Genomic DNA, 20,624 nt, shown 5'->3' with positions numbered 1-20,624 from the left:
CCTGAGCTACACCTCAGTCTTCAGTTGTTTCTGGACAGTGCAGATAGCGGGCGCCTGTTGCATCTCGACAGGATTCTGCTCCACAGAGCAGGGGGCAGCGACTCTGAGAAGCTCCTGCTTTGACGTTCTGCTTAACAACTTCTTGTTGTGTCTTGTCTCTTTCAGTGTTAGGACCCCGTAAGTGACTGATCTATGAAATGGCAGAGAATGGAACAGACTGTGACCAGAGGCGCATCGGAATGAGCAAAGAGCAACACAATGGAAGCTTCACGGGTAAGGCCCATGGGCGAGCGTCCTTCCTGCAAAAGCTGTCTCCCCAATTCTGGACACTGTTTCCCTACAACGTGGGTGTGGAACCTCATGTTTGGCAGCCCTCCAGCCTTCTCTGTCTGGCCCTTGGATCTCTCCTCAAGCCATCCCTCTCATTGGCCCTGATCTGCACCCTCCTCAAGTGATTATTTATTTATTTCCCGCCCTTCCTCCCAGCAGGAGCCCAGGGTAGCAGCTGGAATGCGTCCTTGAACTGTGATGGTTCCTCTTGCTTGGATGGAAGCCTGGAGAGGTGTGTGTGTGTTGGGGGGGATGTAGTGTTTGTGTGTGTGGCTGTGTGTGTGTGTGTATAGATATTGCAGCAGAGTGTAGAAATCACTGGTCTGTTAAGGTTGGTAGTTGAAAGAATAAAGAAACTTAAGGTTTATTACTACAAAGAGGTAAAGTCATGCATGCTGAAGCAGCCATGCGGCTGGCACTCAGGGAGCCATGACTGACTGAGAACAAAGACAGGAAGGGAAGGGAGGAAGGGGAGGAGCAAAGCCTGCAGAAACAACAGACACTTTAGAGGAGGAATCAGCAGAGAGAAGAATAAGATTGCCTTTCTGCCTATCATCCTCCACTGGGTTCAGGTCATTTGTAACATGTGTTGGTGCTTTACTCCTATCATGAAGAAACAATAAATAAAATAGAGATATGAGTAGTATCATACAACACAAAATCCAACAGTGCATAAAACCAGCAAAAGATGGCAGAATCAACATAGCAGACTCATACTAGCACCAGAAATGTATATTTATTAATTCGAGCCTGTACCCCACTTTACAGATACAAGATAGTGCAAATGTTCCCAGAGCAGCTTAAAGATCAACAGATAACCCAAAATATTTCCTTCCCTCAGACTTACAATCTAAAAGACATGATGCAAAAGGAAAATGCAGGGGGAGAGAGAGAGTAAATTTCACAGATGGTAAACATCAGTAAATATTTGTGTTCACTTACAGGTATTTCTAATATTAAATCTTCTGGTTGAGAGGATCTAAACACTATGTTGAGATGGCTGAATTACTTCCATCTGATCACTTGTTTTATGTTTACTTATTATTTGTTTATTCAGGGATTGGTATCATGCCTTTCCTCTCCAAGACAGAGATGCCCAAGGCAAACATACAAGATTTGACATTGACAAAACAGATTTAGGGTATCTATGCCCCTTGAAGGCATCCTCCTGCAAAGGCAGAGCTTGGAGCCACGATCCAGCTGCCTGGTTTTCTCCACTGGCTTGCTAGAGCAGGGAAAGCCAACAGAGCGATTAGTTGATCCTTCCCAGTTCCGCTATCGCCAGCTGACTCAAGTTGGAATGGGAACGAGTGTTTGCAGTTTGACCTGGTTTGATGAGGGGAGTCCAGAAATAGACTTGGACTAAGTTACCCTTTGAAACATTCAAAATAAAACGTAGTCTCTGTCACAAGGGCAGGGTGTGTGTGTGTACACTGACTCCTGGCCTGTAAGAACCCAGCTGGCTATGGTCTGAAGGCACATGAAGCCACCACCTTGCTGTGGCTAAGCAGTTCTGGGTCTGGTCAGTGCCTGGATGGGAGGCCACCTGGTAACCACATAAATGCCGCCTTCTGTGATGAAAGAAAGGCGGGATATAAATGTAAGAAGTGATTAATAACATCACTGTATCCAGTGCTATAAAAGAACTGTATAATGTTTTGCCCTGTGATTGACGCTGAAGAGTTAGATGACAGGAAGCTGCCCTGTACAAAGTTAGAATGTCCATTCAGCTCGTGGGTATGGAACAGTTTCCAGCCAGCCAGCCATTTTGAGAGCTTTCCCCACCTGCCCCCTCAAGCCTTTATGTCAGGTTGTTTGGGCTGCCCACCTGTCAATCTCCTGATGTCACAATGACCCAAAGTAGTTTTCTCCCCCCTTTGGGGAGGGGTGCAGGTTGCTCTGAGCCTGCAGAGATAGGTCCTTTGCATTGCTGGCTTGGATTCATACCGGCGATTCAAAGGAATATTTGGGGGGCTTGCTGTAAGCACTGAACAGCTGATTGGCACTTATAGCAAGCCCTCTTTTGGCAGGGCCACCTGTACTACAGGGTTTCCCCATCGGGAACTCTGCAGCCCAGCCAATCACAGCGGCGTTTATTTATTTATTATTTAATTTATATCCCACTCTTCCTCCCAGCAGGAGCCCAGGGCGGCAAACAAAGCGCTAACAACACTTTAAAACATCATAAAAACAGATCTTAAAATACATTAAACCAAAACAACTTTAAAAACGTGTTGACAGCAAGCCCTGCTTGCCAAGGAACAAGTTGGAGCGAACGTCAAGGCTCCCCATTGTTCGTGGGCAGCTGCTTCTCTACCTGCCCCCCACCTGATGCCAGGTGCAGGGCAGGGGGACACCGTTTGCGGCAAGAGGCCTTGTGTGCCAAGTTGGGACCCACACTTGGCCTAAGTAGACTCACAAGCCCTACATTTGCCACCCCTGATTTAGCACAGTGACTGTCCTACTCTTAAGTGGTAGTGATTCTCTAGGATCTTAGGCAAAGAGAAGTCATGGCTACAGTCTGATCCTCTGTGGCTGATGGGAGTTGGGAGTCCAACCACATAAGGCCATAAAAAGCTTCCTTATACCAAGTGAGACCCCTGGTACGGTCTTGGAGCGAAGAGGGCAAAGAGGAGGAAACTGAATGGGACTTGTGGGAGGGAGCCAGTGACTGGCATTCAGAGGGCTGGAGACTGATGGCTTCAGTGCTGCTGACAGTGACAGCTCTGCCCCCCGTAGGTCCCATTACAACTGACGAGGCGCTGCCCCATCAGGAGGCTGCCTCTTCATCTTCCCTACTCCCCCTTCCTCTCTCACCCCACCGTGGTCGCTGCGCACCCCTCCTCCTGAGGATGGCCTTGCCAAAGTGGCTCAGTCGTCCTCACCTTGGACACATAGGCTACTGCAGCAGCAGGCTCAACGGGTTCCCCCTGAGGAGGAGTGCTCGTGCGCATGTGCACGCTCCTGACCGTGACGCTTTCCTCAAGCCGGTAGAAGGAGCCCATCCACTTAAGGGTTGCAGGAGGGCATGTCTAATTGCTGCAGCAATGTCTTAGTGCTGCCTAGCCATGCCTAGTTGTGCCCGGTAGCGATGCTGAATCCCGTGTAACCTGTACGGTGATTTACGAATCTCTCTGAACGGAAGTTTTCCATGAAACCTATTAAAGAAAAGCAGACCTTCACGTCCGCATCTGACTTCAACAGGTTTGGGCAGGACAGGTCCATCTAGCTCAATATCGCCTACACTGACTGGCAACGGCTCTCCAGGATTTCAGAGAGGGTTCCCTCTCAGGCCTGCCTGGAAATGAGGGGGATTGAACCCAGGAACTTCTGCATGCCAGGCGGACGCTCTACCACTCAGCTCAAGGTCTTTCACAGCTTCTTTCTCGCCAATCATGCAATAAAGTGCAAATCAAGCCACAAGTCTATTTTTAAAATGCATGTTTAAAAAGGGAAGAAACCTTCAGGAGAAGGCTGTGCCTACTTGGTGCCGCGTGCTATGAAGTCATGTAACACTTTCTGCCAAAAAAGAACTGAACCTGTTTTAATCATGTAAGCTGAACAAGAATGGTCTTATTTTGCATAATTTATTCTCCTGCCAATTCAGGGAAGGACTGCAGCTCAGGGGTAGAGGTTCAATCCCCGGGCCCTCCAGGTAGGGCTAGGAGCGAACCCTGTCTGAAATCCTGGAGAGCCACTGCCAGTCAGTGTAGACAATACTGAGCTGTTTCTATGTTCCAATGCCAGTGGTGGAGTAAAGGAGGGGATAAGAAGCTGTACAAGGCACTTGGCCTTACCCGAAGATGATGATTTATTAAATTGATATCTCACCTTTCCTTGCTGTAGGAGTCCTGGGCAGCAAACTAAAACACTCTAATCATAAAAACAGACATTAAAATATATTAAAACAAAACATCTTCAAAAACATCATTTTAAAAGAAATCTGAAAAAGCAGTTCCAACACAGATGCAGACTGGGATAAGGTTTCTACTTAAAAGGCTTGTTGAAAGAGGAAGGTCTTCAGTAGGGGCCAAAAAGATAGACACTGCCTGTCAAATATTTAAGGGGAGGGAATTCCAAAGGGCAGGTGCCACTACCGTAAAGGTCCGCTTCCTATGTTGTGCGGAATGGACCTCCTGATAAGATGGTGTCTGCAGGAAGCCCTCACCTGCACAGCCTAGTGATTGACTTGGGTGCATAAGGGGTAAGACCATCTTTCAGGTATCCTGGTCCCAACCTGTAGGGGGCTTTGTACACAAAACCAGAACCTTGAACTTGGCCCAGTAGCTAGTGGGCAGCCAGTGCAATTCTTTCAGCAGCGGGGTGACATGTTGGCGATACCCTGCCCCAGTGGACAGTCTCGCCACCACATTTTGCACCAGCTGCAGCTTCCGGACCAAACTCAAGGGCAGCCCCACATACAGCGCATTACAGTAATCCAGCCTGGAGGTTACCAGTGCATAGACAACAGTGGTCAGGCTATCCCGGTCCAGAAATGGCCGCAGCTGTCTTACCATCCAAAGCTGGTAAAAGGCCCTCCGAGCTACTGATGTCACCTGGGTCTCTAGCAACAAAGATGGATCCAGGAGCACCTCCAGACTACAGACCTGCTCTTTCAGAGGGAGTATGACCCCATCCAAAGGAGGCAACTGACCAATTATCCGAACTCTGGAACCACCAGCTCCCAGGGCCTCCATTTTGCTAGGATTCAGACTCAGTTTATTGGCCCTCCTCCAGCCCACCACCGAGTCCAGGCACTGGTCCAGGGCTTGCACGGCCTTTCCTTGCAGATCTCATTCCCCCACCCCTCTGGCAATTTTTTTCCACAGGCACAAGGCCACTCACTTTCAAACCTTTCTTTTCACCCTTAATGACTAGAAACCTGGGTGCTTGCTATTTTTTCTTTAGAAATTCAGATTCTTTTGGATGTTAAGTTCAGTGCAAGGTGCAGAATCCAGGGGTGGGAGTGGGATACATCTCTGAATGTAATAAAATAACGCCGTCTTTTGTGGTGGTTTTATTTCCCCTGCTGGCGTCCAATCATCGATTTTCATTTCCCTATATGAAAATATTTAGGGAGAAGCTCCCAACACTGACTTTGCTGCAGCTTACCTGGGCGAGGTTGGGATGGGGAGGGGCAGTAATAAGTTTGGGGCTGCCAAGATGTGCTGGTGGACCAGACAGGTGCTCCTAGTGCATTCACACGATCCCAACCTGTCCAGGTAAGCAGCAGCGATGCTGGCGGTGGGAGGGCGCCTGCGGCTCTGCCCCATCGCACCAGCCGATGCTGTTAATGCTGAACATGGCTTTGCATGTCTGGCTTCTTAAAACAGCAGTTGTCATTGGCGTTGAATTCTCATTGGGACCGTGGCAGAAGCGGAAAGGTTGCTGCCCTTGAGGCTTTTTACTTGAGAGTAAAGGCGGCATGATAGAACCATACAAAACAATGCGTGGCAAGGAGAAAGCAGATAGAGGAAAGCATTACCTCCCTCTCCTAGCGGGACAACTTGTGGGTGTCCAATGAAAGTGAATGTTAGAAAGTTCAGGACAGACGAAAGAAAGGATTTTTTCACGCAGTGTGCGGTTAAACTGTGGAATTTGCTCCCGCAAGAGGCGGTGATGACCACCAGCTTGGATGGCTTTAAAGAAGATGAGACAAATACGTGGAGGATAAGACTATCAGTGGCTGCTAGCCACAATGGCTATGCTCTGTCTCCACAGACGGAGGCGTTATGCTTCTGACTAGAAACCACAGGAGGGGAGAGTTGCTCTTGCACTCGGGTCCTGCTTGTGGGCTTCCCATTGGGGCATCTGATTGGCCACTGTGAGAACAGGATGCTGGACTAGATGGGCCCCTTTTGGCCTGACTCAGCAGGCTCTTTTTACGCTCTTATTTCAGCCACGCAAATATCAGATGTTTCTAGACCACCACCCCCGTCTCTCCGTTCTCCCATCAGGCAAGCAAGAGGCGTTCTCCTAGTTCAGAGATGCAGTCAAAGGGTGGGTGAACCAGGGCTGGTGAGAGGGGTGGCCTGGGGAAAGTCTCAGAGGCCAGATAGAAGGATCTGGGGGGCTGCCTTTGACTCCAGACAGGAGGTTCTCTCCCCCCCCAGTCTCCTTTTCACAGTTTGGAACGAGCAACCAACTGGGGAAGGATCTGATGGGGTGACGAATCTTTGGCCCCTAAAGGCCGTAGATGGCTTCAGAAGGAAAACCTCTCTTCCAAGAGGAGTACAGAGCAGTGATTTCACTCGGAGGGAGGAGGTTTCCATGGGTCAAGTGAACGCCGCTGTGTCCCTTAACTCTTCTCTCCTAATTCTCCCATTTTCCTCCCCTCCCTGTTTGCAGAACCCTCTTCGCTGAGCAAACAGAAGCAGAAAGAAAGAGAAGAGCGGCAGAATATTGTCCTCTGGAGGAAGCCACTCATTACCTTGCAGTATTTTTTCCTGGAAACCTTAATAAACTTGAAAGAATGGACCATAAAGTAAAGATTGCTTCTCCTCTTCACCTCTTGAGATCGTTTTCCCCTCTTCCAGGGTGCCCAAAGCTGGGGATGGGTGCATCAGCCAGCCGCCACCTCCTCCCTGTCCCCTTCCCTTCCTGTCATAGTCCACTTTTAACGTGTCTTGATGTAGGCCCCAAGAGTTGGGAGATCCTCTCCCATAACCCAAGGACTCGGGGCACCTATTGAAATGGGTGGGTTCTGAAACACACACACACCCCCGGGAGGTGCTTCTTCTTAAGGTGCATAATTGGATCTGCCAAAAGATGCTTTAATGGCTTTGAAAAGGGATTTAAATTCACAGAAGAGGAAGGGTAATTTATCAATGGCAACTTGTCAAGAAGACCCAGAGCCTGGCTTATACGTGCTCAGGTGTTTTGCCCATCTAGCCTGGTATTGGCTACACCGACAGGCAGCAGCTCTCCAGGGTCTGAGGCAGAGAGAGAGTTGTTTCCCATCACCTGCTACCTGATCGGGGTTTTTTAAAAAATGGAGATGCCTGAGATTTGAACCCAGAACCTTCTGCATGCAAAGCAGGTGCTCTATTGCTAAGCTGTGGGCCCTCCCCGTGAAGGCAATAACTCCTCCCATCATGCTGCTGAATACTAGTTGGTAGGGAGCAATGACAAGAGAAGGCTGAAAGAGCCCCACGCCTGAAACCCTGGAGAGCCGCTGCCAGCCTGTGTAGACACTACTGAGCTAGATGGACCACAGGTGTGACTTGGTATAAGGCAGCTTCCTCTGTTTTTAAAAAACACTCTTTAAGGGTGTTCCTTAAGGGGTTGTTGGAAAGTGGGAGCTGGCGTGCACAGTTCAGCTGGGTAGGAGGTCAGATTTTTGTCAATGCAGCATTTACAACTAAAGTGGTAAAGTTCAAGATTGTATGTGGAATTTGTGCTTGGGAGTAGCTGAGAGGACTTTGCTTCTTCAGCTACCTGCCCCTCACTGCAGTGAACAATAACTGACCTCCTCTTCCAAACAGTTGCTTGTACAGTTTGGACTGAACAGGGCTTGGGAAAGTTGTGTTTTATATGCTGGCTGGCAGATCCAGGAAAAGACACAAGGTTCTTCAAATTGTCCCCCTCAGTATCTCAAATCGGCATCTGTATTGAAGTTTTGCTATTAACGCCCGCTGATCTGTACTTGGTTTTTAAAGGCATGATGATCAATCAACATAAACGGATGGGTTGTGATGTAGCAATAAGCTATGGTTTATTGTTACATGAGCGAGCCGCCTCCTCCTGCTCTGGCATGAGTGTGAGGAGATTAGCAGCTTTCCATTCTGCTTTTAGATAAATGCAGTTTGGCAGTATGTCTGAATCTGGACAAACTGTGAACAAGCAAGCTTCAAGCCGTACTTTATGAAAGTGGCTTGTTTCAGTAAACCAAAGTTAAGATCGGTCACAGTTTAGGGTGTGGGTAGAATGCTAAACTGTGGTTAATTGGCATCAGAAGCAAAAGCGTCTAATCTTGCAGTCATACTGGAGGAGAGGAGGGGAGCATGTGAGCCCTGGGGAATGTGTGTGACTCTAGGCTCATTTCTGCTGTGATAAACCATAGCTTATTGGGATGTCCAAACTGACTTACAAACTGTATTTAGCCTATGGCATTTTGCTACCGGAAGAGGGGGTAGTTAGCCACTTGGTTACATGACTACTTCTTGTTATTTTAAAAAGAGAATTAAACAAATTCATGGAAGGCTGGGTTGGGCAGCCTGTGGCCCTCCAGGTGGTGTTGGGCCAAGGGTGGCTGGTGCCCATGGAACCAGTGGGGCGGAAGGCAGGGAGCCTAACAGTAGTAGAGCCAGAGCCAATTATTCTAGTTTTGAGTTCTATAAGGGCAACACTGAGACTAAAGAGGAGAAGGCTGACAGCCAGTGCCATGCCCTGGGCTGGTTGTAAGAGGATGCAGGCAGGTAAGGGCTGGCTGAGGGCACACCAAGGAGAGTGGGGCAGCGCTCCATTCGCCCTACGGGACCAGCCTCCTCTGTGTAGGTTTATATTTCCCACCGTTCCTGACCATTGGCTACGCTGGCTGGGACTGATGGGAATTGGAGCCCCATGGGGAAAGGCCGTAGCTCAGTGGTAGAGCATCTGCTTTGCAGGCAGAAGGTCTCAGGTTCAGTCCCCTGCATCTCCAGTTAGGGATTGTGAGAGAACTTTTGGCCTGAAACCCTGGTGAGCCCCAGCCAGCCAGTCAGTCAGTGTAGACCAGCGTTCTTCAACCTTGGGTCCCCGGATGTTGTTGGACTACAACTCCCATCATCCCCAGCCAGCTTAGCCACTGGTCGAGGGGCCATGGGAGCTGTAGTCCAACAACATCTGGGCACCCAAGGTTGAAGAGCACTGGTGTGAACAAACAATGCTAAGATGGATCAGTGATACAAGTTGGTATAAGGCAGCTTTCTGTGTTCCGATTGAGGGGTGGGGAGGCGCTAGTCCTCAGTGTGGTCCCTCTCCACATTGCTGAGTCTAACAGCAAGTTTTATTTTTTCCCCTCCCAAGATTGTGGCATCGTCGAAGGATCGTGGTGTCACTCTTACTGCTGCTTGCAGTTCTCACGTCTGCGTATTATATCGAGGGAGCACATCAACAGGTAACATTGCATATCAAATACGGCAAAATGTCCAGAGTGCTGTCATGTATTCTTTCAGGATGCAAGCAGGTTTTTTACAAAAAACACACATTAAAGTTGGACCATGGGCATCATTAGGAGAGAATGGTTTTGCTTCTTTAAATGCGGGATTTCCTTTCTTGAAATAAGGGTTGTAGAATTTCATCTAAGTGCTGCCTCCTAGTGGCAATAAATGGTAATGCCCTAATTTTATTAATAGGTAGGGATTGCTTTTCCATCCGATCCGTTGTTTGTTTTTCTTTTTCATTATTGATAATTACTGTGATTAATTGCCTAATTTGGAAATCCTCATAGTACCGTGGAATATATGAGATGCCTAGGCTGCCTTCTTTGCTTTTGCAATACATAGCTTTCATTTCCCAGCACCCTTTTGGAGGTCCACCTCTTTCTCCGTTGGGCTTGGCCTTTTGCCTCTTCGTCCATTCAGATAACTGACTTTCCTGGAACAAATACTGCTGATCAACTCCTTAGGCCAGGGACTGTGGGACCTGTCGCCTTCCAGATGTTGCTGGCCTGCAGCTCCCATCATCCAGCCTTTGCTGGCTGAAGCATATGTTTTTCAGACTCCAACAACATCTGGAGGGCCACAAGTCCCTCCCTCCTGCAGTAGTGCATTCTCTATGCTCGGGCCTAGGATTCAAATCCTGAACCTGCCCCAAATTGTAAAACATCACACGCTGCAAGTTTTTGGGCTAAGTTCAAGGTGCTGGTTTTGGTGTACAAAGCCCTATGCCGCTTGGGACCAGGATACCTGAAAGACAGTCTTGGCTCTTATATAAAGGTAAAGGTGTCCCCGCACTTATAGTGCGAGTCGTTTCCGACTCTTAGGGTGACATCTTGTGACGTTTACAAGGCAGACTGTATATATGGGGTGGGATTGCCAGTTCCTTCCCTGGCCTTTCTTTACCCCCCAGCATATGCCGGGTACTCGTTTTACCGACCACGGGTGGATGGAAGGTTGAGTAGACCTTGACCCCTTTTACCAGAGATTCGACTTCCTCCTTCCGTTGGAATCGAACTCCGGCCGTGAGCAGAGCTTCGGCTGTGTTACCGCCGCTTACCACTCTGCGCCATGGAGGATCTTATATACCCAGTCAATTACTGTGCTGTACAGGCAAGGGCCTCCTGCAGATAGCATCTTATCAGGAGGTTCATTCTGCACAACATAGGAAGCGGACCTTTAGTGTGGCGGCACCTACCCTGTGGAACTCCCTCCCCTTAAATATTAGGCAGGTGCCATCTCTGCTATCTTTTCAACACCTATTGAAGACCTTCTTCTTTCAACAAGCCTTTTAAGTAGTCTGCATCTGTGTTGGAATAGTTTTTTAGGATTTTTTTAAAGATGTTTTGTTTTTAAGATGTTTTCTAGAAGCTTTTAGTGTTTTATTGTCTGTTTGCTGTCCTGGGTTCCTTTTGGGAGGAAGGGCGTGATATCGATTTAATAAATAAATAAATAGGCGAGTGTCTCGTGATAAAAGCCCCCTGTTTATGAAAGGGAGGACTGCCTGGCACCAACCATGGTATCGTTTTGGTGCCAGGCAAAGACTTTTTTGTTTGGTTTTCCAAGGTATTCAGGCAGCACCAGTGATGCTGAAGCTGTTTTTTAATACTTTTTTGAAATAGTACATTTTCACTCTTTAGTGGGATGTGATGTACAGATTTAATAAGCTTTAACCCCCTATTGTGAAAGTGTAATTTCTTTTCTCCGCCCCCTTTTTTTCCCAGTATGTCCAACGTATGGAGAAGAAGCTCTTGTGGTGTGCCTACTGGGTAGGCTTAGGCATTCTGTCCTCAGTTGGACTTGGAACAGGTCTTCACACCTTTCTGCTCTACTTGGTAAGCAAAAGTGTGTGAGTGCGTGTGTGAGAGCAGGGCTGTGGAGTCGGAGTCGGAAGCAATTTTGGGTGGAGTCGGAGTTGGTAGAAATGTACCAACTCTGGCTTCAAAATAAATTTTGATTGACTAATTTTTTTAAATATAAATTCAAAATGTCAAAGAAGCTTCCCGTGAAGTCAGCTGTAGTTGAGCATTTCACCAGAACTCCAGGTGGAAAACATTTTGTGTGTCAGTGTATGACACAGGACCCAGATGAATGCCAAGATCAGCGCATATTCAGGCAGCGATAAAAATGCTCCTATGAGAGCTTCCAATTTAAAAAGACATTTACAGCCCTTTCCAGGGCTGTGGAGTTGGAAGCAATTTTGGGTGGAGTCGGACAGTAGAAAAATAGAGGAGTCGGAGTCGAAGGTTTGGCGTACCGACTCCACAGGCCTGTGTGTGTGTGTGAGAGAGAGAGAGACTTTATAAGTAATGCTGAGATTGTGTGTGTATTCCGTGTCTTTTGTTTTGATGTTAGAATTCTGTGCTAATCTAAATTGGCAGGACGCAGATTATCACAAGCACATGCTTCCTGTGCTCAGAAAAGTTTGCACTGGCTGCCCGCACATTCCCGGGCCAAGTTCAAGGTTCTTCTATTAATTTACAAGGCTTTCAACAGCTTGAGTCCAGGATGCCTTAGACTGCCTGACTCACTATATCACTGACCAGTTGCCGTGGCCTTTGGGGGCGTCTGTGGTCCCCCAAGGCTCAGAGGCACGGCTGGCATCTACCAGGAGCCGTGCGTGTTCAGTATTGTGGGCCTGGCTCTGTGGAACTCTCTCCTAGCTGAGATTGGACAGGCCTGTTAAACCCCAGGCGCTTGATGAAGAACTTTCAGTTCCAGCAAGCATTTTGCATAAGTTGTATTATGCCTGTTTTTTATTTTTGCCTGTGGTTTTTTTTGTTTTGAATACCAAGTTATTTGACAGATTGTTTGCTTTGAGTGGCAGCAGCTCTCCAGGCACACACAGCATGTCGTCTTCACCAGGGCTTCTCAAACTGTGGTCCGTGGACCACCAGTGGTCTGTGAGCTTCATTCAGGTGGTCTGTGGCATGTCTGTGGATTTGTGATTGCAGCTGGCAGATGGACATCCATCACATGAAATATTCATATTGGTTTTTAATTGTACTTTTTAATGCTTCCATTATTTCTTGTAGTTTATTTTGTGGTGCATTATTTTGATTCTGTGGAATTACAATTGCTAGCGCAGGCATAAAAATAATTAAGTGGTCTGCTAAGACCCTTAGCAATTTTCATGTGTTTTTTGTGTGTGAGATTTGGGAATCACTGGTCTTTCTCAAGCTACTGAATTGTTATTCCCTATTAAACTTGCTAGATTCAACAGGAGCCCAATAAATTGTTTTATGAGCCACTAGCTGTCAATCCCGACTCTAAAGGTCCACAACATCTTTAATTTCTGTCAGAGAGCTGGTTTCTTGCCTCTTTCTATGCAGGGATGTCTGCAAAACTATTTTTCCCCCAGTTTGGAATTATATATCTGGTTTCTTTTTTAGCAAAGTCTCTTATCTGCTTCCAGGAGCCAGTCTGCATCTGTACTGTAATTGTTTTTAAGATGGTTTGAATTTTTTTTTAGCTTTTAAAAATGTTTTAAAGGTATTTTGTGTTGAAGATGTTTTCAAAGATATTTTTCGTGTTTTATGGCTTGTTTGCCATCTTGGGCTCCTTCTGGGAGGAAGGGCGGAATATAAATGTAATAAATAAATAAAGCAAAATAATAGATTATCGAAAATAAGTGAGGTGATAACTGTCTTCAGCCTTCTGTTGATGCAGCAGTCTGCCAGCTTCAGAGTTCACATAGCACTCCTCTCATAGGCAAAGAATGTTGAAAATTAAAGAATTCTGTGTTGGATAAAAACAGATTGACTGTTCTGCAGTGGATGTTGGTTCAGTAGAACTCTGCCTAGTAACTGTTTTCATGACTTTTAACTCTGTACAATTAAAAGTATACTGCCAAAATCCATTGCTTATTGTCTCTGTGAAAACACCAGGACTTGAAGGAGTCATCCTTTTGGGGGGGGGGGGAGTACCCAAGATGAGGCTGCAGAGCTAACAAAACTTGTGTTGTTTAAAACAAACACTAGATGGTGCCATTGTTCTGATCAGTGGTGACAAAAAGCGCCTCTTCTTCCTAGTTTTGCTTTTGATTTGCATCTGGTGTCAGACTCCGCAAGTGAGATGTAGAACTATATTGTGCCAGAAATGGGCCACGCAGCCTTGAGCGTTCCTTGTTTAGGAAGGCAGGACTTGGATTCGGCAGGAAAATTGATGCTCGGATGTCCATGTAGAAACGTTAGCTGTCTCATCTGGAGGGTTATTCCCCGATGCGTGAGGGGGTGCGTGTCTCCCTTTGCACTTAGCGGTGTTGGAAGTGCACTCTGCACATGCTTAGGAGTGCGATTTAGTATTGTCTGCACCACGGTTCTTCAGCTTTGAGTCTCCAGACGTTGTTGGGCTACAACTCTTGTGGTCCCTTGACCAGTGGCTAAGCTGGCTTTGAGGGCGACGGGAGGTGTGGATGCTGAAGTGGTTGACACTGACCGACAGTGGCTCTCCAGGGTCCCAGGCAGCGAGAGGGTCTTTCCCAGCCTTACCTAGAAATGCGAGGAATTGAACCTAGGGCCTTTTGGATGCAAAGCGTCTTCTCTACCAATGAGCTACGGTCCTTCCCCCGGAATTGAATTAAGTCTGGAGGCTACAGGGCAAGCGGTATTCCTGTGGTTGGTGGTCAGAAACGTGAAAGTGGTTGCTGCAAGATTTTTCCCTGTTTGTTTTCGGTGAAGTGAGAAGACTGCTAAATTGCCAGGATAATTATCTATTTTAAGTTTTGCTTCCAGTTGTATCCCATCTTTCCTCTAAAGAGTTCAGAGCCTTAATTTCATAGCCTTACGGCAACCCTGTTGGATTAGTTGGGCTGAACAGTAGCAGTGTGCCACACTGTGATCCGAAAGTACATCTGATACTGGACTCCTGGGCCCAGCTGGAGGGTTCTTGGTTCCTCTCCAGGGCAGTGGAGCGACAGCATGACCTGGGTTCGAATCTTGCCTCCGCTGTGGATTGATTAGGTGGCCTTTGACAAGCCACAATTAGGAAGACAGAATATAGGAAAGTGTGGTCAAAAAAAAAATTGCAAACACTCCAGCTGGACACTGGGTGCTTCTTTGTAAAATTGTATAAAATGGGCTCCTTTTGGATCATGGTCTTGGTTTGGAACATCTGGGGGCTGGGGAGCCCTCCTTTTTTGCCAAGTCTGGACAAGTTTATTTAATTATTTAATTATTTTATTTGTATCCCGCCCTTCCTCCCAGCAGGAGCCCAGGGCGGCAAACAAAAGCACTAAAAACACCTTAAAACATGATAAAAACAGACTTTAAAATACATTAAAACAAAACAACTTGAAAACATTTTTTTAAAAAGCTTTGAAGACATCTTTAAAAAAAGGTTAAAAAACGTTTTGTTTTGTTTTTAAAGTTTACAAACATATTAAAAAGCAATTCCAACACAGAAGCAGACTGGGATAAGTTCCAGCCTATTGAAAGCCCTTCAAAAACCGCTTTTCAGAGAGCTTGCCTTTTAAGATGTCTGTGTGCAACTAGATGTGCACAGACAACGTCGGTCTTCAGATCATGTTGGAAATCCCCACCTCATTGCACACCTGAGTCAAACCTTCCTTTGGCCACGTTCATGACGTCTGTGCCCCCATCGAGGGTAGCAAGAGGACACTCTCTCCTTGACTGACAGCCGTCAACTCCGCCGCTTGGCCACAAAGTTCCCCTGACTCACCCAGAAGCCATTCACGAGAGATTCCGCTAGCACTGCAGCCATTTAAAATCTGGTTGAATCAAGCTGTGGGTTTACTACTTTTCCTAGAGTTCCGGCGTGTTCGTTTTTATTATTTGCTTGCGGTACGCAGCGGGGCTGGTGGAGGGGGTTTTCTTCCAGAGAGGATGCTAATTCGTGACTGATATGACCCCAAGGCCCGTTTGTAGTCCCCAGGTGATTCCCATGCCACCGAAGCTGGAGTGATCAGGAGAGAGGGGCGTGGTCATGCAAAAAGAAGAGGGTGGGAAAGCGATTGGTACTGACTGGAACAGACACATGCGTAGTCCGCCACAGAACATTCTGGAAGCAGTGCCACGGTGAAAGTAGAGTTACTACGGTCTCATTTTTAGAAATCCTGGCCCTTCAAAGCTAAGTGCCAGAGTGACTTTCCCTGAGTGAAACTAAGATTGTGTGATTTTTTTTAAAAAAAAAAAAACTGATTAAAGAGATACACAAAAATGTGTCTGAAGAAAGTTGCCGATTTGGTTGCCGCTTTGTTTCTGGGCTCAATTTAAGGTGTTTGGGCTAGAGTTTAAAGCCCTAAATGACTTAGCCCCCCCAAATATCTGAAAGACGCCTCCCTCCCTACAGACTCTCTTGGGTGCTAAGATCAGCAGAGGGGTGCCTTCCTGGTTGTTCTGCCACCCTCAGAAGTTCAGGGGTGATGGTGGTGGCCCGGGACAAGTCATTCTCTGTGCCAGGTATTCCCTCCCCACAGAGGTGCACCCGGCATCTTCACTGTACAGTCTTTGGTGAATGCTAAAGACGCACCTCTTTACCCTTCCACACCTGAGATGTATGTTTTCAGCAGCCACCCGATACACTGTGATTGTAATTTGTTTTAATTTGAATATTAAATGGTTGTAACCGCCCCTGTGACCTGCTTGTGAAGCACAGGTAATAAATTGATGATGCCGATGGCTATAATTAAGTGCCTTTCTCCACTTGGCGTTAGGATGAGATGCCCCTCTCACAGGGAAGGGCTGTTGTAGCTCAGGAGCAGAATATCTACTTTGTGTACAGAAGGTCTCCAGTTCAATCCTGGCATCTCCTGGTAGGACGTTGAAGGACTCCTATCTGAAACCTTGGAGAACTGGCACCAGATAGTGTCGACAGTACTGAGCTAGATGAACCAGTGCTTTGGTTTGGCATAAAGTGGCTGCTAGGTTCCTGTTTCAACCTTTTATTCAGAACCATGAGGACTAGAATCTTTACTTCCAGGGGAAGGACCACAGCTCTATGGTAGACACCTACTTTGCCCGCTGGAGGTCAGAGGTTGAATCCATCGCCTCTCCAGGAAGGGCTTGCCTGAAATCCAAGGGCCAAGGCCACTTGCCTGTTTCATGCTGTTGTATCTGTTCACTCTTTGGGGGGTTTGTGCTGATCGAGTTGCACAACTGTTTGTAGGCTGTTTCCTCTTTCTTAGGAACTAGGCTTTGCTTTTCTAACACTTTGGAAGAGAAGCTGGGAGGAATGACAGAGCAGAATGAAAGGCACAGTGACCTTGGAAGGTTAAGGCGGGGAACACAATTCTTGTGAAATGATATGCTTCTATTACTGGGAGTGTCCCATTGCACCTTAAGCAAAACAGATGCAATCCCTATAATTGATTTTTAACAGATACGTGTTGCACCCAGGCATTTTAGCATGTCTTTTAAATTGTTTTTATATTGTTTTAAATTTTTAAATTGTGTTTTAAATTGTTTTTAAAATATGTGTTTTAAGTTGTATATTTGTTTTAATGTTTTTGATTGCTGTAAACCGCCCAGAGAGCTTCAGCTATGGGGCGGTATACACATGCAATCAATCAATCAATCAACCAATCAATCAGTCAATCAATCAAAATCAATCAATAAAATAGAAAAACATTGACAATAAGGATGTGCCTTCACTGTGTTCTTTTTGGTGCCCACTTCAAACTTTTTTGTTTAGGCAAGCCTATCCAGACATATAGATGCTGTTGTGTTTTAATTTTTTTTTATTCTGTTGCTGTTTTAATTGCTTTAAAAATGTTTTTAATTACTTTTTAAAAACTGCTTTATCAATAATTTTAATGTCTTTTGTAAACTGCTTACAGGGTTTTTTTTACAATCGAGCGGTATTTAAATTTAAAAAATAAATAAATGAAATAAATAAAAAGTAAAAGCTAAAAGCCGGGATTTAAAAAAGGGTAGGGGAGACTTTTCACCCGAGATCTGCATTGGGGCACAGCATCTATGCTTTTCTCATGGGTGCTGTCTATAGCTCTTGAAACGTTCCTTCAGTTGATGAGGACAGGAGCAGAGCTAGAGAAACGTATCGAGATTTCATGCGAAATTCCCCAATTCTGTCAGCCGAGTCGAGAGGATTTGGTTCGAATCATTTTGCTGTGTGTGCTTCTCCAAATTCTTAGTAAGAGAACACTCGCTGTATTCTCGAGTGTGGATTCATCAGGCTGGATAAGTCCTGACATGGTCGAGTGAATAGCAATCCCGGGTCCTCCAATAAAGCGGTGAATGTTGGGAGATTCAAAAAGAGGCACTTTGTCACACAGTTCGTAGTTAAACTGTGGAGTTTGCTCCCACCAGAGGCAGTGATGGCCACCAACTTGGATGGCTTTAAAAGTGGATTAGGCAAATTGATGGAGGAGGTTGAAGGCTATCGATGGCTGCAAGCGGTAAGCCTCTGAATACCAGTTACAAGGAATCATGAGTGTTGCTCTCGGGTCCTGTTTGTGGGCTTCCCATTGGGGCATCTTGTTGGCCATGGTGAGAACAAGATGCTGGACCAGGTGGGCCCCCTTTGTCCTGATCCAGCGGCCAGGCTCTTCTGATGTTCCTAGGCCACCCCGTCGCTGGCTTTGTCTTTGCATGGAACAAGTTCCTGCTACCCTTATTGAGATTTAGGGACATGTCCTTCTCTGTGTGAGTGTCTGTCTTTCCTAAGCAAGTTCTTCAGTGGCTTATTCTAACTTCCCTGCCTGCTGCATTTCATTCTTCCCTTCGGACATCAATGTTGTGAAACGGGCTTGCGCTAAACTCTGGAGTCGTCGGTCGCCGGCGTTTTGAGCTGAGGTCAGATTATTGGTGAGGGGGCTGGAGAATGAACACCTTGGAGACGGAGAGCAGATCTGGAGCATGATTTAAAAGTCTTGAAACTTGAGGTTTTTCGGGTATGTGTGTGAGAGAGAGAATTGTTTTTGTGACTTCCATCTGTCTTGTGGGCTTCCTTCGTGATTTTTCAGTTGCTTCCTCTCTCTGGTTGTTCACAATGGACTGAGGCTTCCTGGAACGCTTGGCGCTGGCATGGAGTGCTAGAAAATCACTTCCGTCCCGTCTGTGATAATGACCTACTGCCCGCAAGTGGGGGGGGCTCTTGTTCCTGGAGGTGACAGCGGAGCTAAACTTTTGGCCTGTGCAAACTGCAGCAGTCCGGAGAGGCACATGCTTTTTTGCACTGAATTAAGCCACATTCTGCTCCAAAGAGAGAGATCTCTCTCTGCAGAAACACAATTCCTTTACAGGAAACAAATGCGTAGTTGCTATCTTTGCATAATAATTTATTCTGACTCTTTAAAAGTGATGAAAACGGACATAATTTTTGTTTGGCAAAGCAGTTCTCTTTCTGGTAGCCATGAGGAATGGTATGTTAATGATGATGATGATCATTATAAATATGAATATATAATAATTATATCATTATTGATATGATCACTGGGTTGGATCCAACTAATTTTTACTCCGAGTAGGCCCATTGAAATAATGGACCCAAGTTAGTGTTGGGTCTATTCTGACTAGCATTATCATTTATTTCGTTTATGAATCGTTTCCTATGAAGTGATTTCGCAATAAAACACGTATTCAAAACAATTGCCCGTATAAAAATGTTAAAAGAATTGCTTATATAAAAAGTCAAAACAATTTCAAATAAGTTGCTATTGTTGGTGGATATATTAATAATATTAATGAATGATATTTTATGATTAACATCCAACATAATTATAATGATAATATTAGTAATTATGATAACTGTTAATAACATTCTTATTTCAGTAGTGGCCTTTTCAATTATGGCTCCCCCATCTGTGGAATACTCCCATCAGTGAGGCCCGCTTGGTGCAAACTTTTATCTTTCGGCACCAGTCAATCCCTTCCTCTAGAGCAAGGATGATGAATCTTTGAGTCATCCAGATGTTTCTGAACTACAGCTCCCATCATCCCTGATCATTGGCCATGCTGGCTGAGGCTGATGGAACTTTGAAGTCCAAAAACACTTAAGAGGGCCACACTGGTTGCCCATCCTGGCTGGACAGAGTAATATGATCAATGGTCCCTGCCCAAAGGAGCTTACAGTCTAGAGGGAGACAATAGAGGGGAGGAAAGAGGAAATGATTAATAGGAGCAAACGTGCCTCTCACGCATTGTGGAATTCCCTCCTGACAGAGGTGCCTGGCACCTTTGTTGTACAGCTTTCATTCTTTGCTGAAGACACCCCTCTTTACCCTGGTCTTTGACACCTAATTTTGCACATATATAATTTACTTTTAGGATCCACCCTAGTCTCTTGACCTTAATTTGTCTTAAACTGATTTTTAATGTTGTATTTTCAAATTGCTGTAACCCACCCTGGGACCTTATGGTGAAGCATGGGTAAGAAACTGAATTCATAATAATTATAATATATCACACTGTCGAACTTACGGAATTCTCTGCCACGTGACCAGCAAGCCTTTTAAGTAGAGACCTTATCCCCATCTGCCTCTATGTTGGAATTACTTTTTAAAATGTTTTAAAATATGTTTTTAAGAAGCTTTATTTTTAAGATGTTTTTATCATTTTGTCCCTTGTTTGCCACCTGGGGCTCCTTCTGGGAGGAAGGGCAGGATAGAAATTTAATAAATAAAGATCAGATGATGGCCACCAGCTCAGTTGGCTTCAAAAGGGGCATGAGACCAAGGGCAGCCAACGTGGTGCCCTCTAGATGCTGTGGATTCCAACTCCCAGTAGCGTCAAGCAATTGGGAATTATGGGAGTTGTAGTTTAACAATGTCTGGAGGGCCACAAGTTCGCACCCCCACCTCTGGCCTTCCACAGATCTTCTAAGGCAGGTGTAGCCAATGTGGTGGGTCCACAGAATTGCGTTCCTTTGCGTCTTTTGTTTTATCACTTTCAGGGTACCCTAAAATGGTTCCCTTTCTGATTCACAGCCAATTTAATTCCATTTGTGAATCGCTTCCTAGAAAACATCTTGAAGTGATTTAACCATGAAAAACATCAACAGCTTTCTTTTTTTAAAAAAAGAAAAGGCATATAAAAAACAATTATAAAGAAAATATAAAATTATTTAGATTTTTTGGATTTGAAATTTTTAATACATATTTTTAAAAATCCAAGACAGATACAGACTAGGGTTTTTTTAAATCTCTGCTCAAAAGGCTTGTTGAAGAAAGGAAGGTCTGCA

At 45.8% G+C, this 20,624-nt stretch overlaps 1 protein-coding gene across 4 annotated transcripts in view; it reads left to right on the top strand.

The window, feature by feature from the left end:
• The window catches only part of VMP1 (vacuole membrane protein 1), a 132,011-nt gene that overhangs the window by 15,206 nt on the left and 96,181 nt on the right, over positions 1–20,624 (top strand). For all 4 annotated transcript variants that reach the window (XM_061605404.1, XM_061605405.1, XM_061605407.1 and 1 more), the window contains exons 2-5: positions 166–273; positions 6,679–6,814; positions 9,337–9,427; positions 11,192–11,302. In XM_061605404.1, the coding sequence (XP_061461388.1) occupies positions 198–273; positions 6,679–6,814; positions 9,337–9,427; positions 11,192–11,302 (414 nt within the window). In that variant the 5' untranslated portion in view covers positions 166–197. The remainder of the gene's footprint in view (positions 1–165; positions 274–6,678; positions 6,815–9,336; positions 9,428–11,191; positions 11,303–20,624) is intronic.

The sequence above is a fragment of the Rhineura floridana genome, chromosome 21 (genome assembly GCF_030035675.1).
Source record: "Rhineura floridana isolate rRhiFlo1 chromosome 21, rRhiFlo1.hap2, whole genome shotgun sequence".
NCBI classification, from domain to species: Eukaryota; Metazoa; Chordata; class Lepidosauria; order Squamata; family Rhineuridae; genus Rhineura; species Rhineura floridana.
This window is presented reverse-complemented; position numbering and strand designations above follow the sequence as displayed.